This window comes from Hylobates moloch, unplaced genomic scaffold (assembly GCF_009828535.3).
Source record: "Hylobates moloch isolate HMO894 unplaced genomic scaffold, HMol_V3 SCAFFOLD_2, whole genome shotgun sequence".
Lineage (NCBI taxonomy): Eukaryota > Metazoa > Chordata > Mammalia > Primates > Hylobatidae > Hylobates > Hylobates moloch.
The window spans coordinates 168,272,561-168,293,721 of NW_026652277.1; the positions used below are offsets into that span (position 1 = coordinate 168,272,561).

Genomic DNA, 21,161 nt, shown 5'->3' on the forward strand with positions numbered 1-21,161 from the left:
TTTCTTTCATTATTTAAAGGAGGAAAATAGAGGTTTCTTAGCTTAAGAGCAATTAGGATTTGTTGGAGGGACCAGTAAAGGAAAATATTTACCTTTGCCTGTTAGGCTGGAGTGGGGTTTCCCAAGTTGTCCTGATTCAACCACAGGGCTACTTCAGATTAGCTTGAGATGTTGAGATGGAGAAAGAGAATTCCGAGAAAACTACTGCCACCCTTGATAAAAATCACACACAGACTCTGCAGGTTGGTAGGTGGAGGGAGAGCTGCCATATGGGAAGTGGCGCCGAGACCACCAGCCTGAGACCCGCCCTCCCCGGGAGGTTCTTACTGCTTTAGAGGTCAGTTATTGCTGCCACTCCCACACTGCCCCAGGAGGGAGAAGGAGGGAAGGTCGTGGAGGGTTGCTCTTTCCCCTGTAATCTTGCAGTATATATGGATATTCGACTAGTCTTTCCTCAATTTCAGCCAACTGAAATGACTAAAACACTTAAGGCTTCCCTAAAAGTTTGAGGCAGAAGGAGCAGAGGAGAGTAGTGAACACAGGGAGTGACATGGAACTAGATCATCTGACTTCTTAGCAGTGACCTGCAGGCCACCTCCATTTGGGGAGCACCATTTTGCAAGTCAGGCCTCGCCTGGCAGGAAGAGCTCATGCTTTCTTCTGGGACTGGCATTTGGCATCCTGAGCACCTGCTGACTGGAACGAGAAATAATCTGGTGTCTGACACCAGATGAGCTCTTAATCTTTGGTGCCAACAAGATAGCATCTAAGGACAACCACGATGCCCCCATTGTCCACTTAGGGAATGGACCCCCGTGGGGGTGGGGGGTAGACTTTTTGTTTCCGGAACCAACATGTCTCAAGCAGCTGTGCTTAATGTATATTTAATCCCCATCCGCTCCATGGGGCAGCGTTGTCATCCGTTTCACAGGCTGGGCCGCTGAGGTGTGGAGGTTGAGCCTCCTGCGCAATCAGTATGTGCTGTGTACACTACTAAAGTCTGCTTGTTTGATCTCAGATGCCAGAAGTTTTAAAAATTTTCTGTAAAACAGTGGAATTCTTTCTTCCAAAATTTTACACAGAAGCCCAATATTTAAAACCAATCCAGCTGGAGCAGCTTTGAATTTGGGGCAGGGCTGAGAGCCTAGAGTCCCACCTCCCACCTCACCATCCAGCAGCCCCCAGTACTCAGCCTGTGTCCTGTGGAAAGTACTCGGGAAGTGAGCACTGTGCCCATGTTGCCTCCACCACGTGCCTCTGCCTGGAAGGATCTGTGTGTGTGTGTGGTCAGGGTGGAAGGCACCTGCTTCTCCTGGACACCCCATGCCATGCCCTGGAGTCATCTTCTGTCCATGCAGCCAGGCCGGGCCCAGACCGTTCCCAGAACAGCCCCCTGGGCAGCCACGAGCAGCCTCTCGGTGGTGGCTTGAGAGTTGGAACCTGGCGGCCATGCCGCCCCAGTGATACCTGCAGCTTAAAGCATGTACTCACTTTTCTCCCAGACACTGCAGGTTCGAGGGCTCAGGTTTTTCTTTCAACGGGTCACTTTCAGACAGTGCTCGACTTAAAGCTAGAAGACCCTAGAAGACCACAGTTGGTCTCTGTTTCTGGCTTTTTACTTTTTCCATTCCCTGCTCTGTTATTACTGGGAGGCTCACATGAGGGTACCTGTCAGGAAAGCACTAATATGATACAGAGAGTTTACACAATTGGAGCAATAATGAAGGCTGCCATTACTTGGGGTCCCACTGTTCACATGAGTTTGTTGGGCACTTTCTATACATGCCCAAAACCTGCCCACTTTGGACAGTGTCCTGTTCTGTAGGTAAGGCCCTCAAGGCTCAGAAGCTCAGCAACCCAGGGCCACAAAATGCAGGAGTAGGAGGGTTTGGGTTTGACCCCAGGTCTTGGGCTGTGGCAGCTGTGCAGTGGGCCAAGTGACCACCCCTGAGCATGAGAATGCAAGAACAGGTCGATAAACCTTTAGGGAGCCAAAAATTTATATTTTCCTGGCCTTTAAACCAGATTTTTATTCCTGACATTGAAGCTTCGTTTGTTTGTTTTTTGATTTTGTTTTTGACATGGAGTTTTGCTGTTGTTGCCCAGGCTGGAGTGCAATGGCGCAGTCTCGATCTTGGCTCACTACAACCTCTGCCTCCTGGGTTCAAGCGATTCTCCTGCCTCAGCCTCCCAAGTAGCTGGGATTACAGGCACCTGCCACCGTGCCTGAATAATTTTTGTATTTTTAGTAGAGCTGGGCTTTTACAGTGTTGGTCAGGCTGGTCTCGAACTCCTGACCTCAAGTGATCCGCCTGCTTCGGCCTCCCACAGTGTTGGAATTGACAGGCGTGAGCCACCGCATCTGCCTGAGGCTTTTTATAATGCGCTAGAAATAATGTCAGTTCAATCGTTTGTGTGTTTCAGGTGACAAAGTTGTTGTCACGTACTCCAAGGGTTATCCGTGTGGTGGAAATAAGACCGCATCCTCCGTGATAGAATTGACCTGTACAAAGACGGTGGGGAGACCTGCATTCAAGAGGTCAGGAGACTGGGGGCTCAGAGCGGGACTGTGCAGTGAGCACACTGGAGGGAATTTCTCCTTTGGGTTTTCATGGCCAGGTTTTGGCTGTGTCTTAGGAGCTCAGGGCCAGAGCCGCTGATTGTGCTGTATTGGGCGGGGCTGCTCCAGGCAGGGAAGACCTCCGGATACAGTGCTGAGACACTGTTAGAAGACCAGTGCAGCTTCTCTGGGCTAGCTTGTCTCTTGAACTAGGTTCAGCACTGGCTGAGCAGTATTTAACTGGCCTCCATCTTTGAATGTCATAGTAGAAACAAAGGGGCGTGGATTTGTCCCACCCAAGGTGTTCAAGCAACCTGGCTGGGACCCTCAAGCAGCTGGGACCTGCATCTGGACCTGGGATGTGCTTGGATTATATTCAAGTTTTCCAGGCCACATTGCATCTGGTACCAGGGAGAGCTTGGCCAACAGAGGGTGCATGTGAGCTGTTGTTTGTGAACAGAACTGATTCCTTCCAGACGCTGAGTTTGGAAAAGGGGTGACTCAGAAATTGCCAAAGGATTTATGAATGTATGAGTCTGAGAAGCTTAAACAAAAATCTAAAAATCTAGGAGCAAATTTTTCCAGGTTTTAAATGTTGCATGGTTTACAAATTTTAACAAATTTATATTGAATGCTTGCCTGCTTTGCCACATCACTGATGTGTGCACCACAGTCATCTTCCCTATCCACTGTGGTGATGAAAAGAAGTGAGTAAAATAACCACCCTCGCTCCGAGCTGCCGTCAGTGTTAAGTCGGGAAGTTCTGCCTAGGCCTGCGCAGCCCGGGGAGTGGGGGCCTCGGGACCCAACCAAAGTCTCGCAGCACCTTGACTGAAAGCCAGTGAGCTGCTTCAAGGGCTCCGCAGTGTTCATTGTTCTGCAGTCTTCCCTTGTGTCCGGCTGGGGAGGTGACTGTAGTCTGTGCTTCCTTCCTCCTAGGTTTGATATCGACAGCTGCACTTACTACTTCAGCTGGGACTCCCGGGCTGCCTGCGCTGTGAAGCCTCAGGAGGTGCAGATGGTGAATGGGACCATCACCAACCCTATAAATGGCAAGAGCTTCAGCCTTGGAGATATTTATTTTAAGTAAGTAAAACGTTTTCCTTTTGAGCTGTGAAATGCATTCAAAATTAAACCAGCAATGCCGCTCTTTCCCTATCGGGGAGCACTGCAGAATAAATAAGTCTGTGTTTTAGTTACTGTTGCTGGAGTCATCGTCATCTTTTGCTTAAACTGAGGAAAAGCATTACTCAACCACTAAGTTTTAACACCAAAGATGGTGAATTCTCATGAGTGTAAAAATAAATCCCCCATCCTTCTCCCTCACTTCATGATAATCTCAGGGGTTGAAGCCGCAGCCTTCTGACATGTTTGAGCAGGAATCTTCTGGGCTTACCAGTGTTTAGAAAGTAAGTTTCTCAGCAGTGTTACTGGGGCTGCTCTTAGGGGCCAGTGGGCGAGGTGCACAGACAGGGCAAGGGCCGTGTGGTGCTGGATACGGCGCCCGAGGAAGGTGGATTAGCACTCAGAGGGCAGAACTGGTTGGGGAGAAAGCCTCTTGAGAGGGAAACTGGTGTCCTCAGAATCTCTGTGGGGTCACAGACGTGCCGCCCTAGCGTGTCCGGGCTTCCTTTCCCTAGGAAAGGAAGCATCCTGGGGCCCTGCAGTGATTCTGAGGACTGAGGGTTTATGTCATGAATGCCTTCTTGAAGGACTTCCATGTCACTGTGATCTTTTCTGTCTCTTCAGGCTGTTCAGAGCCTCTGGGGACATGAGGACCAATGGGGACAACTACCTGTATGAGATCCAGCTTTCCTCCATCACGAGCTCCAGAAACCCGGCATGCTCTGGAGCCAACATATGCCAGGTGAAGCCCAACGATCAGCACTTCAGTCGGAAAGTCGGAACTTCTGACAAGACCAAGTACTACCTTCAAGGTAATCCGTGGCTTCCCGCAAAGTTCCACATCTAACTTCCTCCAAGGAAGAGGATTAAAATTTTCAACTAACTCCCTTCAGCTGAAATCTTGGACCACTTTTAAAACAAAAACCATGGTCTAATTCTTTACTTTGTTATGAATTTCTTCACAATGGATCGAGCGATCCGTGTCAGACCTGAGCATTTCACTGTAGGCAAATTGTGTCTTAGTTAACAAGTAAATGTACAAAAAAACTAAAACCTGGTCTGATCCAGTGGTTCTGAGGTTGGGTGGAGGCTGAGCTGTGCACAGTCAGAATTGCCTTTGACTTGGTTTTAACCATGACACTTCCTTATTTTGGAATGCCAAATAATATTAGAGAAGGTTAAGAGATTTTATGTTTGTAAGAAGGATGAAAGGAAACTGGCCTAAGTGTTAGGATGTAGGTTAAAATCAACCAGGACGCACATAGGGCGGAGTCCAGGGTGTGAAGGAAGATTTTGAACTGGCACTAATAAGGGTGTTGCCCTTTGTTCCCTCGAATAATCCTGAGAGGCTGCTTTTGTTTTGGACAGCTAGTCTTAACTGTATACCTTTCATAATTTGATTTTTGAACCATGTGTGGATGTAATAACTCTTTAAAAAAAAAAATGAAGTGTGTTTAAAGAAAACCCTAGCCTGCTCTGATGTCAAAGAGCTTCCAGTCGGGTCCCCTGGGGTGGGAGAGTAGTGATAGCTGAGAAGGAGCAGGTGCTCCGTGCCCTGGTGCTGAGTACATCTCCACGACGGCAGCGCCTGATGGAGGGAAGCTGGGTCAGCATCGCTGCTCCTGGTTACAGATCGTAGACAGCGCCCTGGTGCATCTGCCCATAGCACCTGTGGCCCCTGAATAGAACTGGGAAAGTGAATGTTCTGCTTTCTGGGCGAGTTGATGATGGGAAAGTTGATCAGCCTCGTTCACTTGCATAACTCCACAGCACGGAGCTAGCACTCTGTGTTTCTCTCTTCTCTGCCTTCCTCACGCTTTGGTGAATCCTTCAGTCATTCAGAATCAGATGTTGCATGTCACAGGTTGTGCCTTCTCTTGCTTTCCTCTTTCCCAGTGCTCCATAGATGTTGATTAAAGGAAGGAAGGAAGGATTGTTTCAAAAGCCTTCAGGGGCCCTATCATGCAGAGAAGGAAAGTCCAGGCTCTCTCTGACACAGCTTGAAGATGTCTGGGAGGCTCCCGCGTACCAGGGCAGCCTTGCCAACTGCTGCTCCCACACATGCCTCAGCCATCAGGTTATTCACCAGCTCCCAAAGTCACCCGGTAACCTGGTGGGTTTACACATGCTGCTCTTGGTGCTAGAATGCCTCGGCCCACCTTCCTCATCCTTCCAAACCTACCTGTAGTGCCCCTCCTGGGAAGGCCCACCTTCTCATAGCAGGGTGACACCGCTGGTGTGTCTGCAGGAGTCTTCACGCTCCATCACGCACCACTGGCCACTTGTCTGGTTACACATAAGACCTCCACGTTCACAAGTGGTATGTCTAGCAGACCTTTGAGGATCCCCAGCTTTCAGAGTGCTTGTGCATGCGCATTTAGTCATTCTTGGTAAATAAAATCCCTTTCAGACCTTTTCACTTTCTTCATTCACCAGCCCCAGGAAGTAGCTTTAGTTTTAAGACGTCTTTTCGTCTTTCATGAAGAAATGAAGTTTCTGTCTCTTCCTGAGGCTTGCCATTCCTTCAGGAGGGCAGCAGCTGTCTCTCGGCGGTTTGCTCCCTCACACCAGCCCTGTGGAACAGTCCATTCAGCAGCCCCTGCTTCAGGTACTCCCAAGCAAGAATGTGGGGCCCTCCCCGAGCGGAGCTGCACCGCCTGTCTCTGGGCCCCGTCTGTGTGCGGACATGTCCGTCTCATACCCTGCACTCTCGCCTCTGCATTCCTGGCACCCAGCAGCACCAGCCACAAAGATTTTCAGCCAATGACAAAGGTTGGGAGCAGCAGAGTTCATGCAAGGAGTCCACACAAGGGTTCCTCACTTCTGACAGCAACAGCACACTGAAGGGATTCCCAAGCCAACTTCAGATTTGCCCTTTCACCATAACTCACAGAGCTCCCTGGAAGCGGTTACACTCACAGTTATGATTTACTGCAGCAAAAGGATATAGGTTAAAATCAACCGAGATGCACACAGGGCAGAGTCCAGGAGGGAATCGAATGCAGAGTTCCGCCAGCTCTCCCGTGGAATCAGATGTGTTGTGTTCCCAGCACCCACGTGTGGCAGTGCACATGGAGCATCACCAGCTGGAGGTGCTCCCCCGAGCCTTGGTGTCCAGAGTTTTTCCCGGGGCTCTGACACGGGCAGGACTGGTCGGTTGATCGCTCAGGTACTGCATGGCCAGCCCCTGCTCCGTATCCTGTCATTAGCCAAGGACCAAGGCCAGTCCTCTTTTTGCGCAAGGTTAAATTCTTGCCTTCCCTCCTGTTGCCGTTGCTTCTGGCACCACTGTTCCTGGAGGAGCTCCTGGCACAGTGATGGGGTCTCAGGCCTCCACCTTACTGCACGACGAAGAGCTTGAGGAGATCAAGAAGGAGACTGGCCTTTCCCACAGTCAAATCACACGCCTGTACAGCCGGTTCAGCAACCTGGACAAAGGAGAGAACAAGACGGTTTCCAGGGGATTCCAGAACTTGCCATCAACCCAGTGGGGGACTGGATTATCAATGCCTTCCTTCCAAAGGGAGAGGACCAGGTAAACTTCCGTGGATTCCTGCAAACTCTGGCTCATTTCCGAACCATTGAGGGTAGTGAAAAGAGCAAAGATGTGAATGGACCTGAACCACTCAACAGCCAAAGCAACAAACTGCAGTTTGCTTTTCGACTATATGATTTGGATAAAGATAACAAGATCTCTCGTGATGAGCTGTTAAGGGTGCGGTGCATGATGGTCCAAGTAAATATCTCAGATGAGCAGCTGGGCAGTATCGCAGACAGGACCATTCAGGAGGCTGATCAGCATGGGGACAGTGCCATATCTTTATCACAGACTTTGCTAAGGTTTTGGAGAAGGTGGATGTAGAACAGAAAATGAGCATCCGATTTCTTCACCAAAGGACAGACAGTGAACTATTCCTTGCGGTCTAGTATTTAAGAAATGGAACTTGACAGTCCTCCTGTCCACCAGCCCTGCCTCCACCCCATCATTCCCCTTCTCCCAAAGTACTACTGCTGTTGCATGACAACCCCAAATATGTTCTGTCAACACAAACCTGCTTTTGGTCTATAAGCAGGGCGTTACAGAATGGTACACCCAGTCTATTTCTTCTCAGTATCCATTCACCAGTTCTTCATTTATAAATATCATCTTCCTCTGTTCTGCTGCTAAATGCCACACATCCATCCAGTCTGAGAAAGGAAGATAGGGAATCCTGCCGAGGAACAAACCAGCAAAGCTCTTTCACTGGATGTAGACTGCACCTGCTGCCTTCCCTCTGGCGAGTCTGCCAGCGTGCTTCTCCATCCTTTTTATATGTCCTTTGCTTCCCACTTCTGTGTACATTCATCATACTGTTCAATGAGTCATGCAGTCTTTCTGCTTTTTGTGAAGCCTCAGAATCTCCTCTGTTCTACTTGGCACCCCAAGCTATGCCTGGTATTGTATTTCTGACTTGGCTTGATAGTTCGGTGGTCTGGCAGTTTTTATCTACCTTCATTATTAAAAGGCCCTCTGGGGCTGGGCGCGGTGGCTCACGCCTGTAATCCCAGCACTGTGGGAGGCTGAGGCGGGCGGATCACGAGGTCAGGAGATCAAGACCATCCTGGCTAACACGGTGAAACCCCATCTTTACTAAAAATAGAAAAAATTTTTAGTAAACCTGGGCGTGGTGGCGGGTGCCTGTAGTCCCAGCTACTTGGGAGGCTGAGGCAGGAGAATGGTGTGAACCTGGGAGGCAGAGCTTGCAGTGAGCCGAGATCGCGCCACTACACTCCAGCCTGGGCAACAGAGCGAGACTCCGTCTCAAAAAAAAAAAAGGCCCTCTGGAATGTTGCCTCTCTGGGAGCTTTTTGGTAACCAACACTTCTCTCAGGAGTATGAGATCATCCTCTGCACTCTCCTCTGTCATCAAAGGGCTGCTGGGTGGAGATATTCTTGAAAGGTGGCCTTGGTGAGAGGTGTGGAGTCAAGTCTTCTAGGTTGCTTGCCCACGTCACTCTACCTCTGGCCTCTGATTCTCGACTTTGTACCTATGGGGCATCCCTTGTTAGTGCAGTGTTGACTATTCAAAAAGTAGCAATATGCCTGCAGATTTGCTTAGTCTTGGGACACCATTACCACCAGAGTGGCTGCTCAGACAGTCCGCTTGGGGACTTTCTCATGGCTTTTTGAACAAGGAGGCTGCGCACCCTGTGAAGCCTCTGCATTCACACCTCTGCTGCATGGTTTATGCCTCAGTGTTATGTGCACTGGAATGCTTTTCACTTTATGTTTCCAAGTTAGAAAGATTAGTGTGACGGAAGTGCCTAACATATCCTAGTCCAAAATATTTGAAGATTGTTCTCTGTGTCTTGAAGTTTTGCACAAAATTCTTTACGAATTTTACACTTGGCAAATGTTAATGCTAGAACCCATAGTCCGCTCCTAATACAAGTCCAAAGCATTGACTTGTATCATTAGCTCCCTGGTTACATTGGTTTCCCAGCTCCTTGTGTAGAACACTGCTAATCCCTTAGAAACAAGAGGTCTGGCACTAGTAGCACAACCTCAGGTGGCATTCCAAGTCTTTGAGCAAGTCACAGCAACTTTTCTGCCGAAGTCAGCTTAGTTTAGGCTTCAGTGAATCAGGCTGTTGCCATCCTAATGTATATCTCTGTGAGTCTGTTCATTCACGTATCTGCCGTTGGCTGACTTTCTTGACTCACTGCTTGCTTGCCAGTTTCCTTGCTTTGGAAAACTATTGAAGATGTGTACATAATTCTTCAGGAAGGGGGTTGCTAAAAAATACACTGCAAAGCGATGGAAAAGGGTGGAGAACAGAGGAGTAGTCAGGTTGGATGGCTCAAATATAAATGAATGAGGAATTCTTTATGAAGTATCAGTTGGACTTTGTGATCGAGTGATGTAATATAGGAATTATATAGAAAGGGAAGAATATGTGATACTGATCTGTTAGATACTTCAGAGGCTCCTTGATTTGCATAGTTAAAGTTCCTAAAGTTATAGCTTTTCCCTTTTTTTTTGGCTGTACAGCAGACTGTTTTAATCCATGGTTGTGCCTTAAAATTCCATTAAAATTGTGTCTTCAGTCCATCAATAAATACTTGTGGTTAAAACAAAACAAAAATTATTTACTGCACGCTGACTAAGGGCAGGACTCTATCAGTGTGCATCGAGCGGCCTCATAAGCTGTGAACAGAGTGCATGTGGGACATGGGATGAAGTCTCTTCTACCTGATTTTAAGTCTTTGCAAACTTTTTAGACCGTAAGGAGCTAAGCTCAGTCTGCTCGTGAAAAATGATGGTGACATGCCACGTGTGCCCTTCCCGTTTGACAGATGGCGATCTTGATGTCGTGTTTGCCTCTTCCTCTAAGTGCGGAAAGGATAAGACCAAGTCTGTTTCTTCCACCATCTTCTTCCACTGTGACCCTCTGGTGGAGGACGGGATCCCCGAGTTCAGTCACGAGACTGCCGACTGCCAGTACCTCTTCTCTTGGTACACCTCAGCCGTGTGTCCTCTGGGGTGAGTATGACATCCGGAAGCTTAGCACTTGTACCCCACATCCTCCCTTGAGAATAAGTGTATGTGTGTTTTTTCCTCAATGTTTTCTTGTGAAATATTCAGAACATGCACCAAAAAATAGAGAAAATGGTAGAAGCGGACCCCACATAGTCAGTGCCCCGCTCCAGTGCACATCAGCATCCTGCCACTGATTTTTGGTCCATGGCTGCGTCACCTCCCACCACCCCCAGTAGCAGTACCGTTGTTTCCTTTGTGTGTACCATGCCTCGAATAGGGTCCAGTCAGGGCACCCCGGCTCTGTCCCTCCACCCCGTTCCCATTGCGGCCTCCCTCTCCTTAGCTCCTGGGAGGCAGGTACTGGTGGTGCCTCCTCTTTGTAATCCTGGAACATCTTTTGTGTCCTAATACAAATGATTGTTTGGTAAAGTTTCACTTTGATTTGAGTGCAGTATTTTTACGTTTGTTTGAATGAATGAAAAGCTTACTCTGCAGATTTTGAGAATCAGCGTGAGAACAGAGGCAGCAGTTTCTGCTCTGAAGGAAGGTGGCACCCCCATTGGTTGTCTTGTGTCCCACAGCCGTTTTATACTTAGCCACGAATAACATGTTGTCAGTTGTTTTCCTCTTGGGTTTATTTTCTTGTTATGTCACCCGCCCACCATTTTATTTATTTTTATTTTCATATTTTATTTTTTTGAGACGGAGTCTTGCTGTGTCACCCAGGCTGGAGTGCAGTGGTGCAGTCTCGGCTCACTGCAACCTCTGCCTCCTGGTTCAGACGATTCTCCTGCCTCAGCCTCCCAAGTAGCTGGGATTACAGGCATGCGTCGTTGTGCCCTGCTAATTTTTGTATTTTTAGTAGAGATGGGGTTTCACCATGTTGGCCAGGCTGGTCTTGAGCTCCTGACCTCAGATAATCTGCCTGCCTCAGCCTCCCAAAGTGCTGGCATTACAAGCGTGAGCCGTCGTGCCCGGCCTGGCCCACCATTTTCCATAAGCTTTTCATTCTCTGTCCTGAGACTTCAAGATCGGGGGAACATTAATTCTTACCATGTAATTGTTTCCTTCATGTCCTGAAAAAGGGACTGTAGAGTCAGCAGACGACAGTGGTAGGGGTCATGGGGGAATGAAGATCACACATTTTATATCTTAAATCAGCACTCCCCCCGCCCACCCTTAACAAGGGACATGAGCTCAGCAAAAACCAGCTTTGTCCTGCGCTGTTCAGGTCTATGTACTTAGGGATCCTTAGCTGCACAGTCAGGGAAAGAGGCTTTTGGTTGAAATTTCACTTGTATTTTCAGCTTTTGAATGTTTATGGTGTTCCGGTGAGGTCATTACAAAATGAAAGGATTAAAACTGGAAGTTCTTCCTGAAAGAAGCAAAATGTGAATTTTTATAAAAGATAAAACCCAGAAGTGAACTTTCCCTGCATTCTCTGTCATTGAGAGGCTACAGCTGCCATGAGATGAATCCTGCCTCCTGACATGGCAGCTGGTCTTCTGTGTGGGTTCGAGGGACCAGCCCAGGCTGGGATCCTGTGTGTGTTGAATGTTTAGAGTTGGACTTCTGTGAGTGGGAAAAGCACTGTTTATAGGGCTTTGGTGTTTGACTCTAAAACCAGAGAGGAAGATTCTCCAGGAAACCTCGGTTTCATGATGTTCAGAACATCAGGAATGGGAGCTGTTTAAATCCCTTAACACCCTGATGAGGTAATAAGGACTTTAAAAAAAAGAAATAGAAGTTGAAACCAAGAGCAAAAATTCAGATGGTGGATTTTGAGGGATGCAGATACTACCCGAGGATGACATGGAATAGTGCCTGAGATTTTTTTTTTCCCAAATGTTACCAGTGTTGTACATTGTAAAATCATGTAAATATGGCCAGATGTGGTGGCTCATACTTGTAATCCCAACATTTTGGGAGGCTAAGGTGGGTGGATCACTTGAGGTCAGGAGTTCTAGACCAGCCTGGGCAACATGGTGAAACCCCGTCTCTACTAAAAATACAAAAATTAGCCAGGCATGGTGGCGCGCACCTGTAATCGCAGCTACTCAGGAGGCTGAGGCAGGAGAATTGCTTGAACTTGGGAGGCGGAGGTTGCAGTGAGCCGAGATGGCGTCACTGCACTCCAGCCTGGGTGAGAGAGCGAGACTAGATCTCAGGAAAAAAAAATCATGTAACTGTAACAAACAGGTAGCAATGATCGCCCTAATAGATTACCATTTTTAGTTCTTTTAGCTATTTCTTCTGGAATTTACCTCTATTTTAAATTACCATCCTATATCTCACCTGTTGACTTCCTGCAATAGTAGATGAAGATGGAGCTGTCTGACACCTTCCTCCTACTTTCCAAAAATGGTTCTTTCACGATATTTGATTAAAGTCAAAAAACTTACACAAAGCTAAAAGACAGGCATCTACAGATGGAAGGGGCATGCTATGTGCCCAGCACAGTTAATGATGACAAGACCCACCCACTTATGAAATACCAGGAGAGCAGATACAAAGAAAAGACTATAAAAGCTTCAGGGGAAGCTAATTTCTTGTATTAGAAAATAATTCAAGAAAGATTAAAATACTTTAAATCCTCACTTTATATCATCGACAGGTTCTTGGAAACTGCAACTTTATGTGAAACGATGTATAATGAAACCAGTTTTTTTTTTCTCAACTTTATCTTATTTTATTTTATTTTTTGAGACGGAGTCTTGCCCTCACCCAGGCTGGAGTGCAGTGGCGTGATCTCGGCTCACTGCAAGCTCTGCCTCCCAGGTTCACACCATTCTCCTGCCTCAGCCTCCCAAGTAGCTGGGACTACAGGCGCCCGCTACCATGCCTGGCTAATTTTTTTTGTATTTTTAGTAGAGACGGGGTTTCACCGTGTTAGCCAGGATGGTCTCGATCTCCTGATTTCGGGATCTGCCCGCCTCGGCCTCCCAAAGTGCTGGGATGACAGGCGTGAGCCACCGTGCCCGGCCTCATCAACTTTATAATGAGACAGTTTTGAAGGAAATGATGTTATTCAAGGACCTCCTATAGTCACTTCACGGAAGGTTGCAGTTTGAAGGAACCTGTCAGTGACCCTATGAGGACACACTGTACTGGACAACAGTGGTGTCTAAGCTGAGAGGGGGTGGCAGAGTTCCCAGCTTTTAAAATTTCTTACAGTGATAGCATCATATGAAAGTAAAACCATTTTCTTGAAAGAAAGGAAGGAAGGAAGAAAAGGTAGAGTTCCTAATTGTTTGGAAGACATACTGTCAGACTTTCTGTCTTAGTATGCATGCCAGTATTTTAAGAATAACCACGAAAATAATATAAATATAGTATGTAACTTCCAAAACAGTGGAGAAGAAAAGGAGAAATAAAAATACTTAAATCCCCAAAGAAGACAAGGAGAAAAATAAAACAAAAATCAGACAAGTAGAAATTTCAGCCCATTATGGTAGAAATAAATCTAAATATATCTATAATCATAAGTATAGCTTGACTAAACTTGTCAGTTGAAAAACAAGTTGTCAAATTGGATTTCAAAAACAACTCTGTTTACAGGGAACATGCCTAAAACAAGGATACAGAAAAGACCAAAGTCAAAGGATAAGAAAAGATATACCAGAAAATAACCTGAAAGAAAGCTGCAGTAGTTATGTGAATATAAGATAAAATAGGATATTAAAGAAAAATGTTAGGGATAAAGAGGGTCATTATAATTTTAAAAGGGCTAATTTCCTAGGAAGATACAAGAATCCTAAACTTCTGTCTACCTAATAAAAAAGCCTTGATATGTAAAGCAGAAATTGACAAAACCACACACAAGAAACAAGCTTAGTGATCGCTGGGTTAAGTAGACAAAGAGTAAAGCTTTTTTGGAAGATTGAGACAGCGCAGTGAAAAGCAAGATTTAATAGACATGCGTAGAACACTGTTCCCTGCAGTGGGAGAACGCTGTGTTCCCAAGCTTACATCAAACACTTAGAAAACTTTATCAAAAATTAACCACAGCAATTTCCTTTTTTTTTTTTTTTTTTTTTTTTTGGAGACAGAGACTGGATCTTTTGCCTAGGCTGGAGTACAGTGGCGCCATCTTGGCTCACTGCAACCTCCGCTTCCCAGGTTCAAGTGATTCTTGTGCCTCAGCCTCCTGAGTAGCTGGGATTATGGGCATGCGCCACCACCTCCTGGCTAATTTTTGTATTTTTAGTAGAGATGGGGTTTCACCATGTTGGCCAGGCTGGTCTCAAACTCCTGACCTCAGGTGATCCACCTGCCTCAGCTTCCCAAAGTGCTGGGATTACAGGCATGAGCCACTGTGCTCAGCCTAAGTCAGCAAATTTCTGACTGATGCAATTAACTACATACATGATGCAATTAAGTTAGGAACCAAGAACAAACAACTGAAAAATAGAAATACGTTTGAAGACTAAAACTCACTTCTGAATAATCCATGGTCCAAAGAAGAAATCAAAGGTAGAAAGTAAAGTACGCTTAGAACTGAGTGATGATGTGTCTCTTGGATGCATTTCCAGTGGTCCTGAGTGGCTGGAGCTGCTTCTGGGTGAGTGGGTTTCTGGCTTGGAGGGAGAGGTCTGCAGAGCTCTCAGTCCTGTCTGTGGAGTGTGGTGGTGCTTCTTCCTGAGCAGACGTCAACCCTTGCAGGCCCACCTAGAACTGGACACCAGGCTGTCCCTGTGGTTTCTTGTCTTACTGATGTTTTGGATTCTTTGGCTTAAGCTGAACTTTGACTGAGAGCCGCAGCCCTTGCGGCCGGGCCGCGCGGGTTGGCCTGTTGCCCTCAACCTCAGTTCTCTGAGCAGCCGGCATCTTCAGCAGCACAAGATGAGCCCCGCTGGGGTTGCCTCTTATCTCAAGCAGCACAGGAGGAATTTCTGTTTATGTGATCCTGTTCCTGTGTGTGTGGCCCCAAATGACAGAGGGCCAGAAAGATTAGAAGTGTCAAGTCGTTACACTCTTGAGTGTCGTGTTGCTCCCTAAGCGCAAAGGACAGTCTCCGTGGTTGTTTCTCATTTTCTGTTGTTATTGTCCCAACTCTGCTTGAGTGTTTGACGTCATGGAAACGCACTGCTTTTTCCCACAAGTGTTTATGTGGGCCTTGGGTGGGAATGGTGAACTCCACTGGTGAGGCAGCTGGTGTGCTCCGAGAGCCTTCTGCTGGGGTGGAGCAGGCTTGGAGAGAGGAGACGCATCAGGGGCTGTGCTGGGCTGTGCTGTTGCCTGGGCCCCACCCTGGTCTGTGGCTGCCCCTGGGCCCCTTTCATGTGGAGATGGTGTCTCACGGTGGGCTGCGCTCACTGCTTCCAGAAGAAATTCTGAGAGGAGAGAGCTCTGACCCTGGAGAGAAGTGTGGTGCTTCAGGACGGCCTCTGCCCCAGCCTGGTCCTGCCGTGGGTTGGGCCACCTAGAGGGGGCTGCGTCCCTCCCACCTGTCTCCTCTGTGTTTGGGTGAATGACAGTTCATGGAGCTGGAAGCAGTGCCTTCTTGTCTGCTTTCTGACAACCCTGCCACAAACTCATCATCAGGAACTTTTTGCAGCCCTTTTCCACGTGGAGCCAGCCTTGTGGCCTTGTTTTCTGGGCAGGAGTGAGAATCACATGGTGTTGGGAAAGTCAGAGCTGCTCTTGCCTTGGGGACTCAGACCTCAGGTTGTGGCTGTGGCGGCAGGACCACCCTGTAACACGGCTCCTTTTCTGTGACGTCCTTGCAGGGTGGGCTTTGACAGTGAGAATCCTGGGGACGACGGGCAGATGCACAAGGGGCTGTCAGAGCGGAGCCAGGCAGTCGGCGCGGTGCTCAGCCTGCTGCTCGTGGCGCTCACCTGCTGCCTGCTGGCCCTGTTGCTCTACAAGAAGGAGAGGAGGTGAGTGGGTGGCAGGGCGAGGTGGGGCGCGTGGATGCGTGCCTCCCACAGCTAATCTTGGGGTCAGTTTTGTGGGGTTTTATTTACTTATTTGTTTTTAAGCCCTACAACAGCAAAGGCTCAAGGTTCTTAGTTCAAAACTCTCTGGAAGCAGTCCCCAGCATTGCGCTTTTTAAATGCCTGCATTTCTGTCTGACCAAGGCCGAGGCCCTCACACGTCACCCGTGCCTGCGGCTTCTAGGACCGTGGTCCTTTGTGTCCAAAGATGGGTAGAACATTAAAGGGCACCTTTCATGGGTGCCTTTTCCCACTGCACAGCTGACCCCCCTGCCCTCCTCACGTCATAAAAGCAGGAGTTTATTAAGCGCGTGCTATGTACCAGGTATGATGCCATCCTTTTGCCCCACTTTGCTGGGTGAAAGGACTCTCCATGTGACTGTCAAGCAGATTTTCACATCAGGCGTCAGTGTTAGTGGCTCTGACCTAGGGGCAGGAGCTGGCCAGCTCAGGTGTTCCCTGCTGCCACTGTCACTTGCCAGCTGAGCCACAGCCCAATGAGAGAGGTGGTCAGAAAGTACCAACCGTGGAGGCTGCAGTAAACCAAGATCTCACCACCGCACTCTAGCCTTGGCAACAGAGTGAGACTCTGTCTAAAAAAAAAAAAAAGTACCGACTGTGGCCCTCCACACCCAAAATGCAGAATGGGTCAGAAGAAGGTCTGGGCCGGGAAGGGCATGTGATGTCCATCTCTGCGAGCCACCATCGGGCGGGCTTTAGTGGCGACGGACCGGTGTGGTCCTGTTAGAGTCATATGTGAAAAAGTCCTTGCCCAAATGTTAAGTTGCTCTAGAGGGCCCTCTGCTGTTGGATTCCAAAACCCATGTTCTTTCCACTCAATCACAACAAATACATTAGGGTATAACCTGTCACGGCTACTCATTTGTCATTCAGAATGTGGGAGAAATGCAGCCGCCAGCAGCCCCCTGGTGGTGCAGATGGGGGCGGGGCTGGTGGGGGTGGGGCTCCTGCCCATGCCCTCTCTACCCTGGAGTAATTATCGTCTTCTTTTTTTTTTATAGGGAAACAGTGATAAATAAGCTGACCACTTGCTGTAGGAGAAGTTCCAACGTGTCCTACAAATACTCAAAGGTAATTTTCAGTGGCGAGTCTCTTGAGGGCCTGCCTCCCCGGCCCCCCGTGCTGCACTGTCCATGTTGTTCTCATCAGGGATGCCGAGGAAAGCAGTCACAGGCTCACTGGAATCCAGAAAGGAAAGTAACACCCATTGCCCCAGCCGCTTACCCCAGCACATGTTTTTGTTATTTTTTTCCCTCAAGTTTCTCTCGTGGTTACAACTGATTTCCTTGAAGTATTTAATAATTAGGTTGTTTCCACTGTTTTTGGCTGTTCTTTAAAAAACACACACACACACACACACACACACAGTAGTAAAGATAATTGTGCATCTAGCATTTGGATGATTTCTTTCAGATAAATCTCCAGAAAAGAGGCATTATCTGGATCAAAGGGCATAATGTTTGTGGTCTCGATGGGTAGTGATGAATTGCTCTCTAAAACTAGGCTTTTGACTCGAGTCCCTCCTTTGACATTCCTCCCCTGCCATGCAGTGGGCACCTTTCAGTCTATGAGTAGCCCGGAAGAGCCCCTTCTCCCCCAGTGCAGCTGGTGGATCACTGGTCTGCTTTTCGGGTCCAGGCCATCCCGCACGCCTTCTGCTTGGTCCCACCCTTGGCTGTGAGACTCCTGCCAAATGGCCCCACTGCCACCCTCCCAAACCCTCCTGCCTTGGTGCAGTCTCATCAGGAACAGGAAGGTGTTGCCAGCCCTTGTCTTCCTTTCCCTGGGAACTGGACATGCAGTGACTGTGAGGACAGTGGGCCAGTTCTTCCCCAGCTCGTGCCAGCAGAGAGCATCCCTGATGTGGTGGATGGTGGAGCAGAATGGGGTCTCTTGAGGGGGCTCACGTGGTCTCTGCTGTTGATCCCTGGCAGGTGAATAAGGAAGAAGAGACAGATGAGAACGAAACAGAGTGGCTGATGGAAGAGATCCAGCTGCCTCCTCCACGGCAGGGGAAGGAAGGGCAGGAGAACGGCCATATTACCACCAAGTCTGTGAAAGCCCTCAGCTCCCTGCATGGGGATGACCAGGACAGTGAGGATGAGGTTCTGACCATCCCAGAGGTGAAAGTTCACTCAGGCAGGGGAGCTGGGGCAGAGAGCTCCCACCCAGTGAGAAATGCACAGAGCAACGCCCTTCAGGAGCGTGAGGACGATAGGGCGGGGCTGGTCAGGGGTGAGAAGGCGAGGAAAGGGAAGTCCAGCTCTGCACAGCAGAAGACAGTGAGCTCCACCAAGCTGGTGTCCTTCCACGACGACAGCGACGAGGACCTCTTACACATCTGATTCCGCAGTGCCTGCAGGGGAGCACGGAGCCGCGGGACAGCCAAGCACCTCCAACCAAATAAGACTTCCACTCGATGATGCTTCTATAATTTTGCCTTTAACAGAAACTTTCAAAAGGGAAGAGTTTTTGTGATGGGGGAGAGGGTAAAGGAGGTCAGGCCCCACTCCTTCCTGATTGTTTACAGTCATTGGAATAAGGCATGGCTCAGATCGGCCACAGGGCGGTACCTCGTGCCCAGGATTTTGCCTCAAGTCCTCATTTAAAAGCATAAGGCCGGACGCATCTCAAAACAGAGGGCTGCATTCGAAGAAACCCTTGCTGCTTTAGGCCCGATAGGGTACTTGACCCCGATATATTTTAGCATTTTAATTCTCTCCCCCTATTTATTGACTTTGACAATTACTCAGGTTTGAGAAAAAGGAAAAAAAGAAAACAGCCACAGTTTCTTCCTGCCGGCAGGGGTGTGATGCACCGGTTTGTCCATCCTGAGACGGCGAGGCTGTCAGTGTGCGGGACAGTTTCCGGTGGGATTTTGAACTGGTCATTAATGTGTCCCCTGAGTTGGAGCTCATTCTGTCTCTTTTCTCTTTTGCTTTCTGTTTCTTAAGGGCACGCACACATGCGTGCGCGCACACACACACATACGTGCACAGGGTCCCGAGTGCCTAGGTTTTGGAGAGTTTGCCTGTTCTATGCCTTTAGTCAGGAATGGCTGCAGCTTTTTGCATGACATCTTCAAGCCTGGGCATACAGAGCACATTTGTCAGTATTTCTTTTGCTGGCTGGTGAATTCAAACAACCTGTCCAAAGATTGATTTGTGTGTGTGTGTGTGTGTGTGTGTGTGTGTGTGTGTGTGGAGTTGAGGTGTCAGAGAAAATGAATTTTTTCCAGATTTGGGGTATAGGTCTCATCTCTTCAGGTTCTCATGATACCACCTTTACTGTGCTTATTTTTTTAAGAAAAAAGTGTTGATCAACCATTCGACCTATAAGAAGCCTTAATTTGCACAGTGTGTGACTTACAGAAACTGCATGAAAAATCATGGGCCAGAGCCTCGGCCCTAGCATTGCACTTGGCCTCATGCTGGAGGGAGGCTGGGCGGGTACGGCGTGGAGGAGGAGGGAGGCCAGGCGGGCATGGCGTGGAGGAGGAGGGAGGCGGGGCGGTCACAGCATGGAGGAGGAGGGAGGCGCTGCTGGTGTTCTTATTCTGGCGGCAGTGCCTTTCCTGCCATGTTTAGTGAATGACTTTTCTCGCATTGTAGAATTGTATATAGACTCTGGTGTTCTATTGCTGAGAAGCAAACCGCCCTGCAGCATCCCTCGGCCTGTACCGGTTTGGCTGGCTTGTTTGATTTCAACGTGAGTGTATTTTTTAAAATTGATTTTTCTCTTCATTTTTTTTCAATCAACTTTACTGTAATATAAAGTATTCAACAATTTCAATAAAAGATAAATTATTAATTGGGTGTTACCGTTTTTTCCTTGATAGTGAGACGTTCCCGAGCAAGTTGCCCGTCTGCCTGCCTGTCTTTTCTTTCTGTGAAGTGACTGAATTTGGGTTTTAACTCTGGTGTTCTCGTTGACCCTTTATGAGGCAGCACTTTCATTTTTCTCTGGAGTCTCCTGGTCGTAGGTGTTAACTTTGGGTCCAGTCTGCCTTCCCTTGGCTCTTTCTAGATCGGATTTCTTTACCTTCTCCAGGCCAACCTCGGGGTGTGGTCCTGTTCATCAAAACAATGAACATGGAGTTTAGAGTTCGGTGAGACAATAAAGCTTTTTTTTTGTGCAACTTAAGCTAACATGGAGATGTTTTCTCTTGAGTAAACTCACTGAGTTTTCCATCTTAAATTACTCAGCAGTGACTGAGAGCTACCTGCATAGAAGCAGGAAGTTACTCCAGTGTTATAAACAAACTTCTTAGACTCAACATCCTATCCTCCATCGCTTTTTTTCCCTGTAGAGTCCAAAAACCTCAACCATCTCATTTTTAAATTACCCAATTGGAGTTACCTTTTTTAAAAAGTTATCCTTAAGGACTTTACAATACCTCTCCTGGGGAAGACATGTCGGAGTCTTCTGAAAGTTTACATTATGACCAAAGAAAGATGCTGGTCCTCAGGCATTCTACCCAGGGGGCTGTTCTCCAGGCCATTCCCACCTCCTGCTAAGACCATGGGGAGCCCTCTCTGTAAGGAGGGGCATATGCAGGGACCTGCCCATCCCCTTGGTAAGCTGGATGGCAAAGAGGCGTGTTGTCTGCACCATTGGCTGCCTGCTAATGTCGCTGTCAGTGGGGAAGGAGAAGTGACAACACGTTTGAGTGCATTTGCTGTGACTCTTAGAAACCCAAGCCTCTGCAAAAAGAGTAACTACTTGCCAGCTGTTGTTACAGATGATATTTTTAGGAAAACATCCTGTGACAGCAAATCAGAATTGGACTCTTTTTCAGAGAAGTGGTTTTATTGATGGAGTACAACCTGGGTATTTAGCTTCCTTTTAACAAAATTTTTTGTGCTCCTTTCTTGAGACTGTCCATGAATGACAGAGACATAGAATAAGAACTGGGGTGCTAAAGATGGAATAGGCAAACCCCACACCAAGGAAATCCACAGTGAAGTGGAAATCTGGTTCTTATGAACATTTTAAG

General features: G+C 48.0%; 1 protein-coding gene and 1 pseudogene across 1 annotated transcript in view; both read left to right on the forward strand.

Moving 5' to 3' along the window:
* Positions 1-19,975, forward strand: part of IGF2R (insulin like growth factor 2 receptor) — a 133,928-nt gene extending 113,953 nt beyond the window's left edge. The window contains exons 42-48 of the mRNA XM_032161901.2: positions 2,425-2,539; positions 3,500-3,646; positions 4,310-4,497; positions 10,022-10,208; positions 15,935-16,087; positions 17,167-17,236; positions 18,100-19,975. Coding sequence (XP_032017792.1) covers positions 2,425-2,539; positions 3,500-3,646; positions 4,310-4,497; positions 10,022-10,208; positions 15,935-16,087; positions 17,167-17,236; positions 18,100-18,510 — 1,271 coding nt within the window. The 3' untranslated portion in view covers positions 18,511-19,975. The remainder of the gene's footprint in view (positions 1-2,424; positions 2,540-3,499; positions 3,647-4,309; positions 4,498-10,021; positions 10,209-15,934; positions 16,088-17,166; positions 17,237-18,099) is intronic.
* On the forward strand, positions 7,003-7,854 carry LOC131382899 (calcineurin B homologous protein 1-like; annotated as a pseudogene).
* Positions 19,976-21,161: the final 1,186 nt, after the last annotated feature.